This window comes from Sander lucioperca, chromosome 20 (genome assembly GCF_008315115.2).
Source record: "Sander lucioperca isolate FBNREF2018 chromosome 20, SLUC_FBN_1.2, whole genome shotgun sequence".
NCBI classification, from domain to species: Eukaryota; Metazoa; Chordata; class Actinopteri; order Perciformes; family Percidae; genus Sander; species Sander lucioperca.
Window position 1 is genome coordinate 10,201,068 of NC_050192.1, and position 16,215 is coordinate 10,217,282.

Below are 16,215 nucleotides of genomic sequence, written 5' to 3' on the forward strand. Positions count from 1 at the left end.
GTGGGGGAGGGGGGCCTGACGCAGCAAAATCCACCTGTTTTCATCCCACTTCCATCCTCCTCTCCTGTTCTCCTCCCCTCTTGTCCTCCTCCTCTACTCATCCGCCCTCGCTCCCAGCTCAAACTGCGGCAGTCAGCTAATTAAAAAACATGGCTGTCCTTAATTATTCTACGGCTGGCTAATTGATATTCACAGAGGCGTTCTCCTCGCCTAAACGATCCATTTAATCTGACCACCACAGTCTCACTCTAAACCGCCTGTCACCCCCAGCCATTGTGCTACTGTATTTGATAAGAGACCAGAGGGAGATGGATACAGGAGGGGCAATGTAAAGTAGTGTGGTTTTCTAGGCTACAAACAGCAGTGTATGGACTATACTGGCTGTGCCAGAGTAATGAGTTGCTGCACAGGAAAATTAAACTTAGTCATTAGAATTAGTAAATAAATAAATTATCATCCTCAGGACATGCAGAGTTTTGAAATTACTCCGAAAATTAGGAAAACTGTGTTTCATCATGTCTGGAGTGATCATTGACTTGGAAAAGTCGAGATTTCAAATCTGGAAAGTTGCAAGAGCTTCAGGTGCCCCCTTTTTTCTTGTTTCTTCCACTTAACATGTACCTTCCTTTCTGCACTTTGTGATCCTTTTCTCTCTTTAACTTTTCTGTAAAGTTAAGGAGATGCACTGGTGTCCCATCTAGATGTCCCATCTAACAGCCAGTTCTTCATTCTTGACACCTCCAATGATAAATCACGTTTTGTTGCCCTCTTCCTTTCTTTGTCTCTTATCTCTGCGTTCTTTCCACTCTCAAGTTTATTGAGAGTTACGCCGGCTCCTCCACCCATGACCGCCTCTTCATTAGGGGAATAAAAGGTGCATGGGCAGTGGTGAAGTCTGTCCCATTGTTTGGCCTTTAGTATGATTAGATTATCTTTAAAGTCTGCTGAATGGGGTTAATCAGTTGGAAGTAATCCTGACACAGTGTGTGTGTGTGTGTCTGGGCCTGTGTGTGTCGTCAAAGAGGAGGGCCAACCTGCTCGCATGGAAATTGAACACATGCACGACTGCATGTATGCATAGACTTACACATAGACACACACAAAAGTGAACAAAAAAAAAGAAAATCCCTGGGCACACATTTCTGCCACAACCTCTCCTCTTTTAATGACCCCTTTAGTCTCGCCTTCAGCACACATTTATCTCTCCACCCGCTTTCTGTGGGTACAGCTGCTCCGGCTGGTATGTGTATGTGCTGATGTGTGCGTTTCAGATCAGTGTCTGAGCCACTGTGTCCTGTCGTCTGTGTGCATCTTTTGTCTCTCTCTTTCTTTAGTCGCCACCTATCAGCGTAACATTGAGTTTGGACACACTTGTGACAGTACACAACCCCCTACCAATCCTCTCCTATGTGTTTGCCTCCATCCCATCATCCCTCTCCTCTTCCTCTTAAATTGAGCTGTTAGTGGAAGACAGTTTTTTTGGCACCTCGATAACGCATCGGTAACACATTTCAAGGTCATGATAGTGCTACTTCTAGTGTACTTACAGCATACTTTTAAAGGAACACGCCGATTTATTGGGAATTTAGCTTATTCACCGTAACCCCCAGAGTTAGATAAGTCCATACATACCCTTCTCATCTCCGTGCGTGCTGTAACGCTGTCTGACAGCTCCACCGGTAGCTTAGCCTACCACAGAACATGCAGGTGAATGGTTCCAGTAATCCTACTGCTCCGAATAAAGTGACAAAATAACGGCAACATGTTCCTATTTACATGTTGTGATTTGTAGAGTCACACCGTGTACAAAAAACAACATAACATGAGACACAGCCATATTCTAACCGTAAACAAACCGGGAACTATATTCTCAGACAGGCTTGCTGCAAAGCAAATCATTCCGCCCAAGTACTATATTCTTCCACCTGAGAATATAGTTCCCGGTTTGTTTACGGTTAGAAGATGGCTGTGTCTCATGTTACGTTGTTTTTTGTACACGCTGTGACTATACAAATCACAACATGTAAATAGGAACATGTTAGGCGTTATTTTGTCACTTATTCGGAGCAGTAGGATTACCTGAACCATTCACCTGCATGTTATGTGCTGGCCTGATGCCGCTGGAACCGTCAGACAGCCTTACAACACGCACGGGGGTTAAAGAGAAGGGTATGTATTGACTTCTAACTCTGGGGGTTACGGTGAATAAGCTAAATTCCCAATAAGTCGGCGTGTTCCTTTAAGGGTGTACTTCAGGGTATGTTCACTCATGCTATCATTTAGGTTTAAGTTTACCTTGATTCCATCATGAAATGCAGACAGCTTTAGCTTTTGTATCACAGTGGGCACGCAACAGCATTTCAGACATGTAAGGGGACACAGTGGAGACAATAGTCTCACCGCAACAATAAGGCTGGTTGGTGTTAGCTTGTGCCGAGGACAGCAGAGACAGGAGCAACTAGCTCATGGTGGCATGTCAGAAATGTGATAAAGTGATGCTGTGGAGTGTTATTTTGTTTTTATTACTATATCTGAATCTGGAGATGACATAATGGCACTGTGTGTGTGTGTGTGTGTGTGTGTGTGTGTGTGTGTGTGTGTGTGTGTGTGTGTGTGTGTGTGTGTGTGTGTGCGCGCGCACCGCCCAGGTGTTTGTCTGTGTTGGTAGGTTTCTGTCTTGCGTGTAATGGGAAAGCTTGGAGCATCCCCTTGACTTTGAAACTTCCCCCACTCATCTCATGTGAGCACAGCCCCTCGGTGACACTCCTCACCACTCCACATCACAATGCATAGAGCATGCAGCTCCGCCTGCAGTGCACTGAGTCGCCAAACACAGATGGTTATCAGTGTAGTAAAGATTGGATGGGGTAATGCAATTTTTTTTTCCTCGGTACGTTGTATTTTCTTCATACTCTGTCTCCTTCAACATCCCATAGTGCTTAAAGCAAAGGCTTCAAAGCTTCTCTGCGTGGCTGTATTCCATAGGACAGTCCTCTGCAGTATGGTCCGTTTGTTCAGTGTGTCTTAGAGTTTGAAAGCATGTAACATGTATGTACATAAAAACATAGTTTATGGTCATATATCATGCATGTATTGTGTGTGTGTGTGTGTGTGTGTGTGTGTGTGTGTGTGTGTGTGTGTGTGTGTGTGTGTGTGTGTGTGTGTGTGTGCCAATATGAGAGGTTATTGAGAGAATGAAGTGTGAGTATTCAAGCAGATCAGTGTGGCAGCCAGTCACCCCTAGCCTCTGAATACTAAACCTTTCCAAATGTCACTTTGAAGAAGTTTATGGATGAATCAGTGCCTCTTTACACACTTTCTCTTCTACCCTTTCTTGTTTTGTTTCAATGCTTCCCTTATTCAGGAGATTGGACAGAGGGTAAGTCTAGACTCCACAGTTCTCTCAGTGTTTCTGCATGATAGAGTCGAAGGATTTCTTTTTTCCTTTCAGCTTCTTTGACATTGTACATTTTTCTGCAGGTACAGTATTTCAGCTGCTCCATATTTTGAGGATCCCTTTTTATACAGCTTTATTACTCCAAATGCTTTGTGGAATTATAGGTGAGATGCCGATGTCAACTTATTTTCTGATCTTATTAGCAGTAGGGAGCAGTTATACAATATGCTTTTTGGTTGGGTCCCAAAGTTCGCTGTTACTTTAAATAACACAGCTCTGTGTCTTGTTTAAAGCCTCGCCCCCTCTTCTTTTTTATATACTTTTTACACTCTTTTTTTTTTTTTTTTAGGCATTGACAAGTAAATGATGAGAAGAAATTTCACAATTAGACATGTGTCTGCTAAGAACATTAAACTAATCATAATTAGTCAAATTAAAATTTCTATATAGATTTAAGTCCCTGGCACTCTATCCCAATGTGAAGGCCTGCTTTTTCCTCTCTTGGAGCTGATACATCCAGGTATTATCTGTTTTGTATATCACCCAGAGAGTCAGCCGTACGTTTAGTGAAGGTCACAGTAGAGGGGAGGACAGTGGAGATTGGTAGTGCTGGGTAGATATATACGCCAGACCATGGCGCTCATTCGCACTGAGAACTGATGTTATCCTCTTGGCCTGAAAGTGGTTTGGCTGAAGATTGAACACGAGGACAAAGAAGCACATACAATACATGCCAAGGCATCATCAGTCTCACACACATGTGGACACACAGGTGTATTTTCTACACATTAAGCAACATGTGCACATATTCCCATACATGCAAACCTCATCTATATAAAATTGGCAGTGCTCCACTGAGCACATAAGTAATGTTTTTTCTTCTTGTGTGTGCGTATACGTGTATGTGTGTTTATTTGTGTGTTTAGGCCAAGCAGCTGGGGGCCAGAGAAGCAGACCTAAACAAGCAGGATGCTTTCTACAGAGAGCAGGTGGCCCGGCTCGAGGAGAGGGTAAGAAACAGTTTGCACCATACTGAAAATGCCTTTATATGTACTCTGAATTATCTTACGATAATATTTTACCGTAATAGAGTTTTGCTCTCCACATAACTACAAGAATGATATAAAAGATACATAATAGAACAAACCAAACCAAAGCACGACTAACTAGAATAGCCCAAGGTGGAGGATACAGTTTCCTAAGGTGAAGCAAAAGATAACTTTCCATTTTACAACAAGGTAAAAACTAAATGCTGCATTATGCAGACACCAAGCAAGATTACATCATTGCTATTTTTAAGAACATACATCACTGCATCTCTAGTTTTTGCCTAGGGTTTCATAACATACCTCTATTAATGTGTAATGCACTCATCGACACGCAGCAGTGCACAGAGAAACACGCACACCAGTGTACACAGTGTACACAGATTAATGCACACAATTCAGCCAGCATACACAGTGGGCTTGGTCACCACTGGGATCAGCCAAAGTACATCTCACATTTATTCTTTTTCTTCATCCCTCTGCCCCACTGTTTCTGTTATCGTCCCTCAACTTAAACTCTGCATGCTTTCCCCAGTGTGGTGTGCATCACTGTCTCTTTCGTGTTCTTTGCCTCTCCATAATTGTCTCTCTGCTGCTTTTTCTGCTCTCTGGTGCTCTTTTTTTCTTTTAATTTCCACCCTCCATCCCTCCACCTGAAGGATAAAAGGTTACATATAATTCTTTCCTGTGTGTGTCCTTCTGTCCCTGAAAATGACACTACCCTGATGGTCCTTGTCAAACCAGTGTCCTATGGAGGGGGACAAGGGTCAGCTGTCGTGCTTAGCCCACTTCAAATGGCAGCTCCATGCTGGTCCCAGATAGAGATGCCTGCAAGGCAGGCAACCAGGGTCAAATGCCCTGTTAAAGTGTGTTTAAAAAAGGATGCCCTCAAGCTGCTTTCAAATCATAAGTGTTTCTTAAGAAGGATACAATTCCCAGTTTAATGTGCTTAAAATGATGCCTTCATGCTGGGAAGGAGTTTTCTCCCCTTTGGAGGGAGCAAAAAGTCAAATGCTCTCTATAGTGTAAACAAAATTGAAGTTTCACACCATTGTGAAGCCAGATATTCACTGAGGAAGAGGCAGGCACTCACATATTCTTGTTCTCAGAAGCTCACATGAATACAAGGAAGGATGGCAACATATCACATACTCATACCTCAATGTAAAAATGATTTTGTCTTTATCCAAATGGTTCACATGTGATTTCTTGGTGAAAAGATGGTGTCTTGTGTTGTGCATGTGCACACACAATTACACACATTGATTTAAATATACTTTTTTGTACTAGTTGTTCTTATCTTTTTAACAAGCAGCACAATTATAATAATTTGTTTGTTTAATTTTTTTTTGTTGTTGCACAAGACAGTTCTCCCTTTGGGTCAATAAAGCTCTTAAATGTTCCATCCTTCACTGAGGATGAATTCTTCAGGCAAGCCAGTGGGTATTGAGTGGTAGTGGACTTGTGGAAGGGCATTGGTCTGTACAATTCTGCTTGGGTAGCGAAGAGGAGCTTGACCTCAAGTGAAGGTGTGAATTAATTGATTGATCATTTGCAAAGACAACAACTGTACCTTTTTTTACTGACTTCCATTAACCGGTTGATGGCTTGGCAAAAGAACTCAAGATGTTGAAATAATATAAGATGTAGGCATGCTCTCTTGTTTCACATGAACCTCAGAGGTCCAGCAGTATAGCTAATCTTCTCTCTTTCGGTTCCTCAGCTTGTGTTGCATTATTACATCTTTGGACAGTGTTTGTAGTATTTGTAGTTTATAGTATTTGTGAGTGCTTATGGTAGAAGCGACGAGTCCCAACTAACACAGGCATTATCGACTTCAGGCACTGACCATCCATCAGCCATATTGGCCAATGGTCAATATTCCTTAGATCAAAGTGTCAACAAATTACCTTCACACCTCAGAGAGAGAGAGACAGAAGATTTAGAGAGAGACACGAAAGAGATAATGTATTAAGAAGCTAATGGAAAAAGAGGAACCAGAGAATAAACACAAGAAAAGATGAGAGAAAAAGATGGATAGCTGGAGACAAATTAGAATTAAAGAGATTCTACCTGAGAAGGTATGATATAATAAAGTGTGACATTTGTGAGTGAGTAGGGAAAGAAAAAGACCAAAGTAAAAGAAAAGGTTGAAAGAATAGTACAACCCATCACTGATTGGTAAAAAAAAGAAACAGGGAATGATGTAGAAGGGGTCTGTGAAATTGAACAGTGTGCACACTGCTTTATTTATTGATTCATGCACAGCAATTAAATGATAAATTAATTATATTCCCAAAGCCCTTTGTCCTTAAAATTTGCACACAAACCCCACCATTTCAATTTGCAAATTCTATTAGGATTCATGGCCTGTGGAGACGAAACACAACAGAAGTGGCGACCATGTGTGTGTTTTGATGTGTGCATATTGTGTGATGGTGTGTGATCCTGTGTGTAACTTAGGATCAATGGTGGGCATATTGCATGTTGTCTTACTGTGCAGCAAGCGGCTTGGGACTCCATAGGGGGTGCAGTTTGTTTGGACTGTGTTAATAGCACTCCTTTTTCATTTTCTGGTCACAGTGCCCCATTTGGCACTCTCAGCCTGTCCTCACTCCCTGTTCTCTTTACCCAACGGAAGCCCGGCAGTATACTAAACAAAGTCACCATTTTTGGCATGTTCTGTTCCTGTGTACTCACTGAAACTCCCGCTTGGTTAATAGCGTCCACTCCAGATGAAGGAGCTCAATACGCTTACAGTACAAGAGAGCAAATCTACTGGAAGATACAAATACAGACAGCTAAAAAAAGATAAGCAATCATAGCTTACATACAGGCAAGTATATATGAAAATAGACATAAACAGCTGGACTACAAACAAACAGTATCCATATCCAGGTCAAATTGTGACTGTAAGGTATGGACAAGAAAAAAATACCTAACTTTCTCTGGTTCCACCTGCTCAAATGTGACAATTTTCTGCTTTTGTCAGTTTAAATCTGCCCATTAAAGGTGCCCTGAGCAATTGGGGGTTCAGTGCCTTGCTCAAGGGCACCTTGGCAGTGCCCAGGAGGTGAACTGGCACCTCTCAAGCTACCAGTCCACGCTCCGTACTTGGTCCGTACGAGGACTTCAACCGCCGACCCTTCTGTTTCTAAGCCAAGTCCCTACGGACTGAGCTACTGCCACCCCTGGAATAAATCATGCCTGCATATTAAACTCTCATGAAGAAACATACTAGTAAGTAAGTAAAGTTACATAAAGGAATTTATGGAAAAATATGTGGCCCCAGAATCAATCACATATTTTAGACCGGTTTCAAGTGATAGTGTATTGGTGGGCGGTGAACAAGGCTGTAGTCATGTCACTTGGGAGTATACTCGCGCTTAATATTATCTCCCATTGCACATTTCACCCTCCCTTCGATCCTCGTTTTACCTCAGGATTCCCTGAGCATCTTGCACACTAGCAGACAGAGAGAGAGAGAGAGAGAGAGAGAGAGAGAGAGAGAGAGAGAGAGAGAATAAGTCTGATATATATTACATGTCTGTTCCAATCCAACATGGCCATTCATCAGTGGGGCTTCCAGTGACAGGCCATCACCAGGTTCAGAGGCAGCTCAGCCTGCTGCCTCTGCTGCTGCTGCTCATTGGGGCCACAGCTACCAAATAGCCCCTGAAAACAATATCTATATATTTATTACATTTTCACTCAATACCTGCCCCGCTGTAAAACAATCTCATATTTAACAATCAACTTGCCCATGTTTTTTTTTCTTTTTTTTTCTCAACCATGTCTCTTTTCAGCCCTCCCTCCTCGCCACATCTGTCTCTCTATATCTGTCCTTTCTCAGATCTCTTTTTTTTCTTCTCTTTTTTTGAGTGGTGTTTTTTCCCTCAATGCCTCAATTTAATTTTTTTTTCAGAAGGGATTTTTCTTCACTTTTTTCTATCTTTTTCGCCTTGTATATCGATGAAATTGGATTTTTCTGCTCTCCCGGGGACAATCACTGCAGCAATTGCCATCTCATAGCAAAGTTCCACAGCTCTGTGAAAAGAAGAAATACAGAGGAAAGAGCATTAAAAAAAACAGTAATAGCTACATTCTCTCTGTCTCTCACTTGGTATCTTAATCTCTTCCTTGGTCTGTCATTTCGCTATCCCTCTCCCTCTCAGTCTTTTGCCCTCTCTCTCTCTCTCTCTCTGAGGACTGGAGCTCATATTTTAAGTACGTTGCTTGTTGTGTCTTAAAAATGTAAACAATTAATAAATTAGAACAGTTGTGTCTTGCTTGTATTGTTGCTATATTGTAGTAGTAAAGACATTTTAGAATTTCTCTTTCACCATGAAGCGATCAGTGTAGTCTCTCTGGCTCTGCTAGTTGTATAACTGGAGACACAGTAATCCGGAGTGAAGACATGACAGTGTGCTGCATTGTTGAATTATTGTGTCGGAGACTGTTTGCTGTTATAGCCGCATGATGGGATTCACAGGGATTTAACGGAAAGTCTTTTCAAGGAATGGTGATTTCACCTCAAGAGGGCGGTACATTTGTTTATGTAAAAAAAGAAATCCTACAGCAGTAAAGCTCCACAGGCCAAAATAATAGTCCATAGGACACTGGTTTGACAAGGACCATATAATAATAATATCTGCTTATAGGGCTAAGTTTTTGTTATAACTTTGCAACAGATGTTGATTCAACTAATAATAAGATACTAGGTCATAGTTATGGATGGTAATGTATTGGACAGCATTAAATTAAAAATGAGGCTATAAAACATTTCACTTAGCCATAAAAGTAGCTAACTTTGCATTGCCACAGTTTTTTTCATTTATATAGAACATCTAGTGGTTCTCAAGAAAAGTGATTTAAAGAAAGAAATTGCTTGTATAAACTTAAAGAATAGTATGATTGTTAGTTACTGTAGATGAGAGATTGATACCACTCTTATGTCTGTACGGTAAATGTGAACCTACAGCCAGCAGCCGCTTAGCTTAGTGCAAAGACTGGAAACGGGGGAACTGCTAGGCTAGCTTTGTCCTAAGATAACAAAATCTGTGAGGTTGCCAGGCAACCAGCAGAGACTCTAGGAAGTGATTGAGCCTGGCTAAGAAATACCTGTAGTCTGGCACATAACTCCCTTAAAACCCCAATGTGTTTGGTTTTCGAAATTGACTGCCGGACATTTTTGTGTATTCTCTATCCAATGTACCGACTGCACAGACGTTAGCTGTAAGCTAAACTAGCAATGGGCCGACCTTGTCTGTGGGAGTGTGTCTTGAGTCTCAGGTCGTGCCGCCCTGGGCAAATTTGCATCTGATCACGCCTTTCATTTGACTTTGTATCCAATTGCTACCTTTAATATTCGCCTTGTGTTCTGCCTGAACACATGCTTAGAGGTGATGGTGGGCAGATACAGTTACCTGAGACTAAAAATGTGCATGAAGAATAGACACAATAAAAGTTTACCAGCCTATTTTCTTTCCTTAGTTGCAGAGTCACACAGCAGAAGTCTCATTTTCTCTCTAGCTCTGCAGAACCGTAATGTTGGCCATGGCGGGGTTTCTCCCCATTTCGGCCCTCCTGCTCAGCAGCAGATAAGAGAAAGAAGCCATCAGGACAGGGAGTTATTTGTTTTATTCATTAAAAATTTGAGGCTTTTTTTTCTAAATTGAGCTGGAGCCTGTGTTGGGGTGCAGCTTCTATCTTCTCCATATCGCTGCAGTGCATTAGCAGTAATGACTTAATTTGTCTGTGACACCCCCCACCAGCATTTAGTTTGGCTCCAGATGAGCTACTGGAAAGCAAATGGAGAAAAGAGGATGAAAATAAACAGAAACACTCAGAGATTTCAGAACAAGATTCTTGTACTGTAGCTACACAATTCTGTTCAGGCTTTGACAAAGAATTGCTCGACAGCAATTAAAAAACATCTCTGTGAGACTTAAAACAAGGTTGTGTTTTGCAGCTCATAAAAATATTTTATATTGATCCAGGGAGAAATATTTTCAAGCAAACTGAGCGTAGTCTCTCCTCTCTGGGCTAACAAAAGGTCAGGGCTATTCTCTAAATCAGTTAGGGCAACAGCAGGAAATCACAATTTGACACCACTCAGTAATCAGACAAATTACCATCTTCTCTGATCTCTCAGGTAGTGATTGAGGGTTTTTGTGAGTGCATGTCATTGTCTATATTTACTCAACAGGATATGTGTAGATGCTTGTTGCAGCATGTCTACTCATGTACCCATGCTGTGCGTGTTAGTTATTTGTGCATGTAGGTGTCAGCGTGAACGCACATTGTTTGTGTGTGTGTGTGTGTACGCGTATTGTAAGTGGTCCTGCAATCATTGTCACACATGGCCTTTTGTCCTCCTAGGTGGATTAGTGTGCTGATTAGTGGCAGCTCTGCCATTTAGGCAGGTATTATTACCTTATACTTAGTATTCTAGACAATCCGTCTCTTTACGACTCTCTCTTTCTCTTCCAATGGCTCAATCTCTGCACCCAGGAGAAGTCTTATTCTTGCCTCTTTAGCAGCCCCAAAAATCTCTTTTTAGTCTTTTTATCTGTGAATAAGCTTCTCTTTTAAATCTTGTTCCTTAGCTCTTGACAGCTTCTTTGTCTACACTAAAAACCACTTGATTCAAGGCCAAGAGGGCACAGATACAACAGAAGCTTACAAGTTAACTCTTAAACTTTGGGCATACTTCTTTATTGTGTTTTACGTACAAACTAATGTCTGCCTGAGGGACAACTGCAGTGAGTCGGTAAAGTATTCAGACCCCTTTATTTTTTCTACATTATGTTGTTTTATACATTTCATGCAGGATCTTTTTTTGTCTTCTGAAAATTCATCCCTGAACATGCATCCTGAACATGTAAGGAGGGTTTCTTGAAGTTCATTACTTCATTTTTTACTCTTGGGACATGGGTCTCTGCATAGGCATAAATGATTTCCAATCAATTAAATTTGACACACGTGGACTTCAGACATCTCAAGTGTGATCAAAGGAAACAAAATGTATCTAATTAATTTTGATGTGTCATAGCAAAGGATCTGAATAAAGCAGTTCTTTGTTTCAATTCAACACATCTATGAAGTATATAAAATAGATGCTATCTACTATTTAAAAATATATTTTTGTGTTGTTATAGAGAGCAGTCTAAAAATTGATGTCAAAAAATATAATTTGTTTTAAAATATGTCTGTAACTCCACAGAATGTGAACAAAGTAAATTACTTCATTGCAAACCCTCAGTGTCCATCCAAAGGAAGAGGACTCAAATCTGTATCAGACCTTGTCAGCGTTGCCATGTCCCATCTTCTGTTAGCTCTACAACACATGACTATTGATCTTTTCAGCAGCACAGTTCATTCCTATTGATCTTTTCTGAACTATGATGAATGTCTTCCCTTCAAGAAGGTTACGTCAGGGCAGATAGGACAAAGAGGCTTACATTTGTCACATTTCTAGTATCTGTAATTTATGCAAGATGATTTAATTGCCTGGTTTCCAGTGAATGTAATGTTGATGGGTTAGCTGGTCACTGATTCTGAGTGCTTTTTGCACGACAAATTTATTGTCAGGCCTTGGCTAATGCATATGCGGCTCAAGGATAATTAGTCCTCTTTTAACAATGCACAGATAGGATAGAACAAATTTTTAAAATACCATTGTTGACTCAGAAAAGGCTTGTTTAATACTTCTCCGGAACCAACTTGCAAGACTAGCTTGCTCTGCACTAAGTCAAAAGCCTTTTTCTTCTGAATGTATGATTATTTTTGTGAACCTTGTAAAAGTCTGCTTACTATTTAGGCTTAATACAGTCTGAGAGATATTTAACCCAGCACTACATCATACAGTATTGACTGTAGATTGGGTAGCTCAACATTACCCCAACAGGTAATGGCACAAAACCTCTACACTGTCTGATGTGAAAGACAATATGTTTATGCATATTTAAACTATACTTTTTTAAATCAAGGTATAAGTGTAAGTATAACTTTTATTAAAGTGGAGTACTTAAGAGGAAGGCATTGGTAGACATTGCCTGTTTTGCCCCTGGATCAAACCTTAGACGACTCAATCAAGCCATCCATCGCACTTTACAACCTCTCACCATTTGATCATAAATGTGCATAACAGCGACTTAGGGCTGACAAAACAGTTCTTCCTCTAGTAGTATAAATGGTGTAGGAGCTATGTTATATGGCCGTGTTTGAGGAGGTAATTCAGGTTGAGGGGTCCTGCTATTGATTGATTTGCTATGGGTCACTGCGGGATTATGACTGGTGGGCTGTACATTGTTCACTAGCGACCCTCTGACCTTACACGATTGCTGCCTGTTATTACTGCGCCCATTTGTGAGAGGATAAGCACAAACGCACACACAAATACCCATAATTCACACTTTCACACAGAGAGGCAAACGTGTGGTGCACATTTACACACACACAAAATAAAATGTGCAATATTTTATATGCCAATATTTTTTACCATTGCAGACTTCATACTGTACATCCAAGCACATACTCCCCACTTCCAATCTATATACATTACGGATCACAAAGTTAGCTTCCATGTTGTGGACAATAAGCCCAACTGGTAATAGACCTATGCGCTTAATATTTCTCTGCATAAAGTGGAGTTTGGATGATGGTAGATGAGGCAGGGCTATGCAGGCTCGGCTGCACTGTAAGTAGGACTATATCAGATCTGAAGTTACGAGGCATCACTTTGCTGAAATTTTTCCTTTTGCCTAAATAGCTTCAACCTGAAATCAGGAAAGATGTGAATAAATTGGATGGACTTTTTTGTATACAAGATTACAATAACATGTCAATGCATTTATCTCACTCACTGATTTTTCTCTTTGTCTCTCTGCAGAGTGCTCAGTTCTACAAGGTCACAACAGAGAACTACCATAAAGCTGCCGACCAAGTGAATGCCAAGTTCAAGTAAGTTTAGACACTGTCAATCCAAAGTAGATCAAAGGCTTTCACTCACCGACAGTTTAAGGTTTAACCCATTCTTTACATTTACTTCCAAAAATAGTACTTTCGTTGTTGCTTTCTTCTTCTTTTATTTTTCCCCCCAAAAAAAGCCTTTTTTGTCATGCATAGTAGGTACTTATTTAATTATCTTGGGTAGGCTTCATGTGTGTTATCTAAAATGATGCATTCATTGACGATTAGAAGTCCATGTAGACCAGTAAATACACTATAAAATTATGCTAACCACATTCTAAGCTATGACTTTCACTCAGCATCACATTAACCCAACCCATTAGCTGATGTTGATGATCTGGTTTACTGATAAACCTGATCGCATGTTGATAATAGTTGACTTTCTTGTGCTCTTTTAATTTTTCAGTGTTAATGAATATAATTTATTCTGTAAAACTTTATCTTCAACTAGACTTGGATCAAACAGGATTATCAAATAATTTGTAGCAGTTTTATAACATGGGTAGCATTTCCCACATCAAGACACAAAGTATAAGATAACCCCTGTGTGCTGCAGAAAAGACTATGGCTTTCAAATAGTTTTGACTCCTTTTCCCTCTTATATTGAAACTCCTAGAACTATTAATAAGATATTTGGCATTTATTTTGATCCAAAGTGCATTACAGCACCATGAGTTAATGTATGCTCCTCACTCTAATAATGCTAAGCTACTGTATGCTCTACATGTGACAGGCACACCTTGCAGTGAAAAGAAGGTTTACTTCATTGAAGTTATTAACAGAGGAGGCAATATTTAACATCCAAGCTGTCATGGATGTAGCACTTATCCAACACATATATGTTACTCAAGAAGATGCAGAATCCCTCCACGTCCGTGTTCCATCTGTCTTCTTAATAGGGGGCCATTAGGCTCCATAGTAATGTAGGAGAAGTGGATGAAGAGCCTGCAGGAGGTGGGGCAAGAATGGCCCCTGGCTAACACTGGCCCCCTGGCTAACACAATTAGCCTAGCCTCCAGGGAGGCTAGGCTAATTGTGTTAGCTTGTCATTAGCCAACGCTAACACTGGGATCATTGTCTCCCTCAGAAAAGCTGGAAACTGATTAGCCTAGTCCACCGGGGTTTTAGCGCTAGACTCGTGGAAGCTGGAGCTGAGACTTCACCAAATCGCATTAAAGAAAGGAAAAAAAACACTGGAATAACATTAGTGCCAAATGACAGTGCTAACTGCAAGCTAACGTGCGGTTAGTCATGTGACACAGGCCTTTGCATGAAGAGCAGTGATTGGCTGATTGGATTATAGGAGGTGCATTAGCAGGGTTGTGACTGGATTACAATTGTGGAAAGGTATAGGAGGGGGGAGTATCTGCGCGTGTGTGTGTGTGTGTGTGTGTGTGTGTGTGTGTGTGTGTGTGTGTGTGTGTGTGTGCTAATGAAATGGCGGGAAGGTCTGGTGTTACAAGACAGGGGCAGGAATGCATTGCGGGGATCAGAGCAGAGGGTTAATTGGATTTAACAGGGCGTGTTTGGCCCATCTTTGTTTATGTGTGTGAGTTCATGTGTGATGGTGTAGTTTTGTATGCACTCATGTTGAATATCTTTTGTGAACATAATGTGTGTGCGTTTCCTCAAAGCTCTCTCTCCCTATCTCTCTCTCTCTCTCTCTCTCTTATGACAAAGACCCTACAGAGAAAAGATTATATCTGTGGCCTCTGTTAAATAATAGCAGAAAATATGTTTTGTCTCACACAAGCTTTTGATTTTCTCAGAGTTGAAAATGTCCCCGAGAGATAAAAAGAAAAGGAAAAGAAAAGCCAGAGCCGTATCCATACTTGATAGAATTACCATTTGATATGTTAATGTGAGGATGTTATTAAGTGTAGGCGATGACATCTTTTTTATTAGAATGTCTTCATTTTCCCGCTTGAGCTTATGTCAGTGCCACTGTAAAGAGAGTGATAGTACTCCAGGGATTGATTAGTCTTAGGGCTGATATTAGGCTACGGTTTATTATAGCGGAGAAGAAGATGTATGGGGCCAGAGTAGACTGCCTGTCAAGGGTTATAACATCTGTATATATGCTTTTGGGAGTTTTAATTAGTGCTTGTGGGTGGTATGTGTTTATCATATGATGTCATCAGTTGGGAATTTGTGGGAATTCTGTAGGACACAACTGTGTTCAGTTTAGATCAGAAAAATCAGGTCTCAAAAGTGGATGGTATTCGGAAGGAAAGTATGTATCATAGCTATATGCAGCAGCTGTTCTTATGCAGGATCTTTAGGGTTGATGCTCTGTAATAGTCAACATGGGAAATGATTACTCTTACTACTACTTAATTTGAAACTTGATCGGGAGAACGAGTGATTAGATCGGGACTAGACATTCTTGGTATTAAAAAAACAATTCAGCTGAATGACTAAGATGAAAATTTCACTCCCGTGTCACTCTCTTGAATGTCTCTCTCTTGTATCAGTAGCAGTACCTTTTTTGGGTGGATTTTATTATCATATGCGATATACACAAGTTAACCATATAGTTTACAAATAGACTTCAGTAAGTATCCAGGGTGCATGTGTTCCATTTATCGCACGGGTACAGTGTGGTCATTTTCCTTGGCTATGTTGAAATAAATAAAGTGTGAGAGGTAGGTACTCAAGGATAGTGTGTGTGTGTGTGTGTGTGTGTGTGTGTGTGTGTGTGTGTGTGTGTGTGTGTGTGTGTGTGTGTGTGTGTGTGTGTGTGTGTGTGTGTGTGTGTGTGTGTGTGTGTGTGTGTGTGTGTGATATGAGATTGTGGGT

The 16,215-nt window shown here is 40.8% G+C and overlaps 1 protein-coding gene across 5 annotated transcripts in view; it reads left to right on the forward strand.

Annotated features, from left to right (window-relative positions):
* Window positions 1-16,215, forward strand: part of chchd3a (coiled-coil-helix-coiled-coil-helix domain containing 3a) — a 68,781-nt gene that overhangs the window by 38,359 nt on the left and 14,207 nt on the right. For 3 of the 5 annotated variants that reach the window (XM_035996042.1, XM_035996044.1, XM_035996046.1), the window contains 3 exons: window positions 3,365-3,379; window positions 4,324-4,407; window positions 13,337-13,407. In XM_035996042.1, the coding sequence (XP_035851935.1) occupies window positions 3,365-3,379; window positions 4,324-4,407; window positions 13,337-13,407 (170 nt within the window). The remainder of the gene's footprint in view (window positions 1-3,364; window positions 3,380-4,323; window positions 4,408-13,336; window positions 13,408-16,215) is intronic. The other 2 variants (XM_035996043.1, XM_035996045.1) reach the window with 1 other exon arrangement.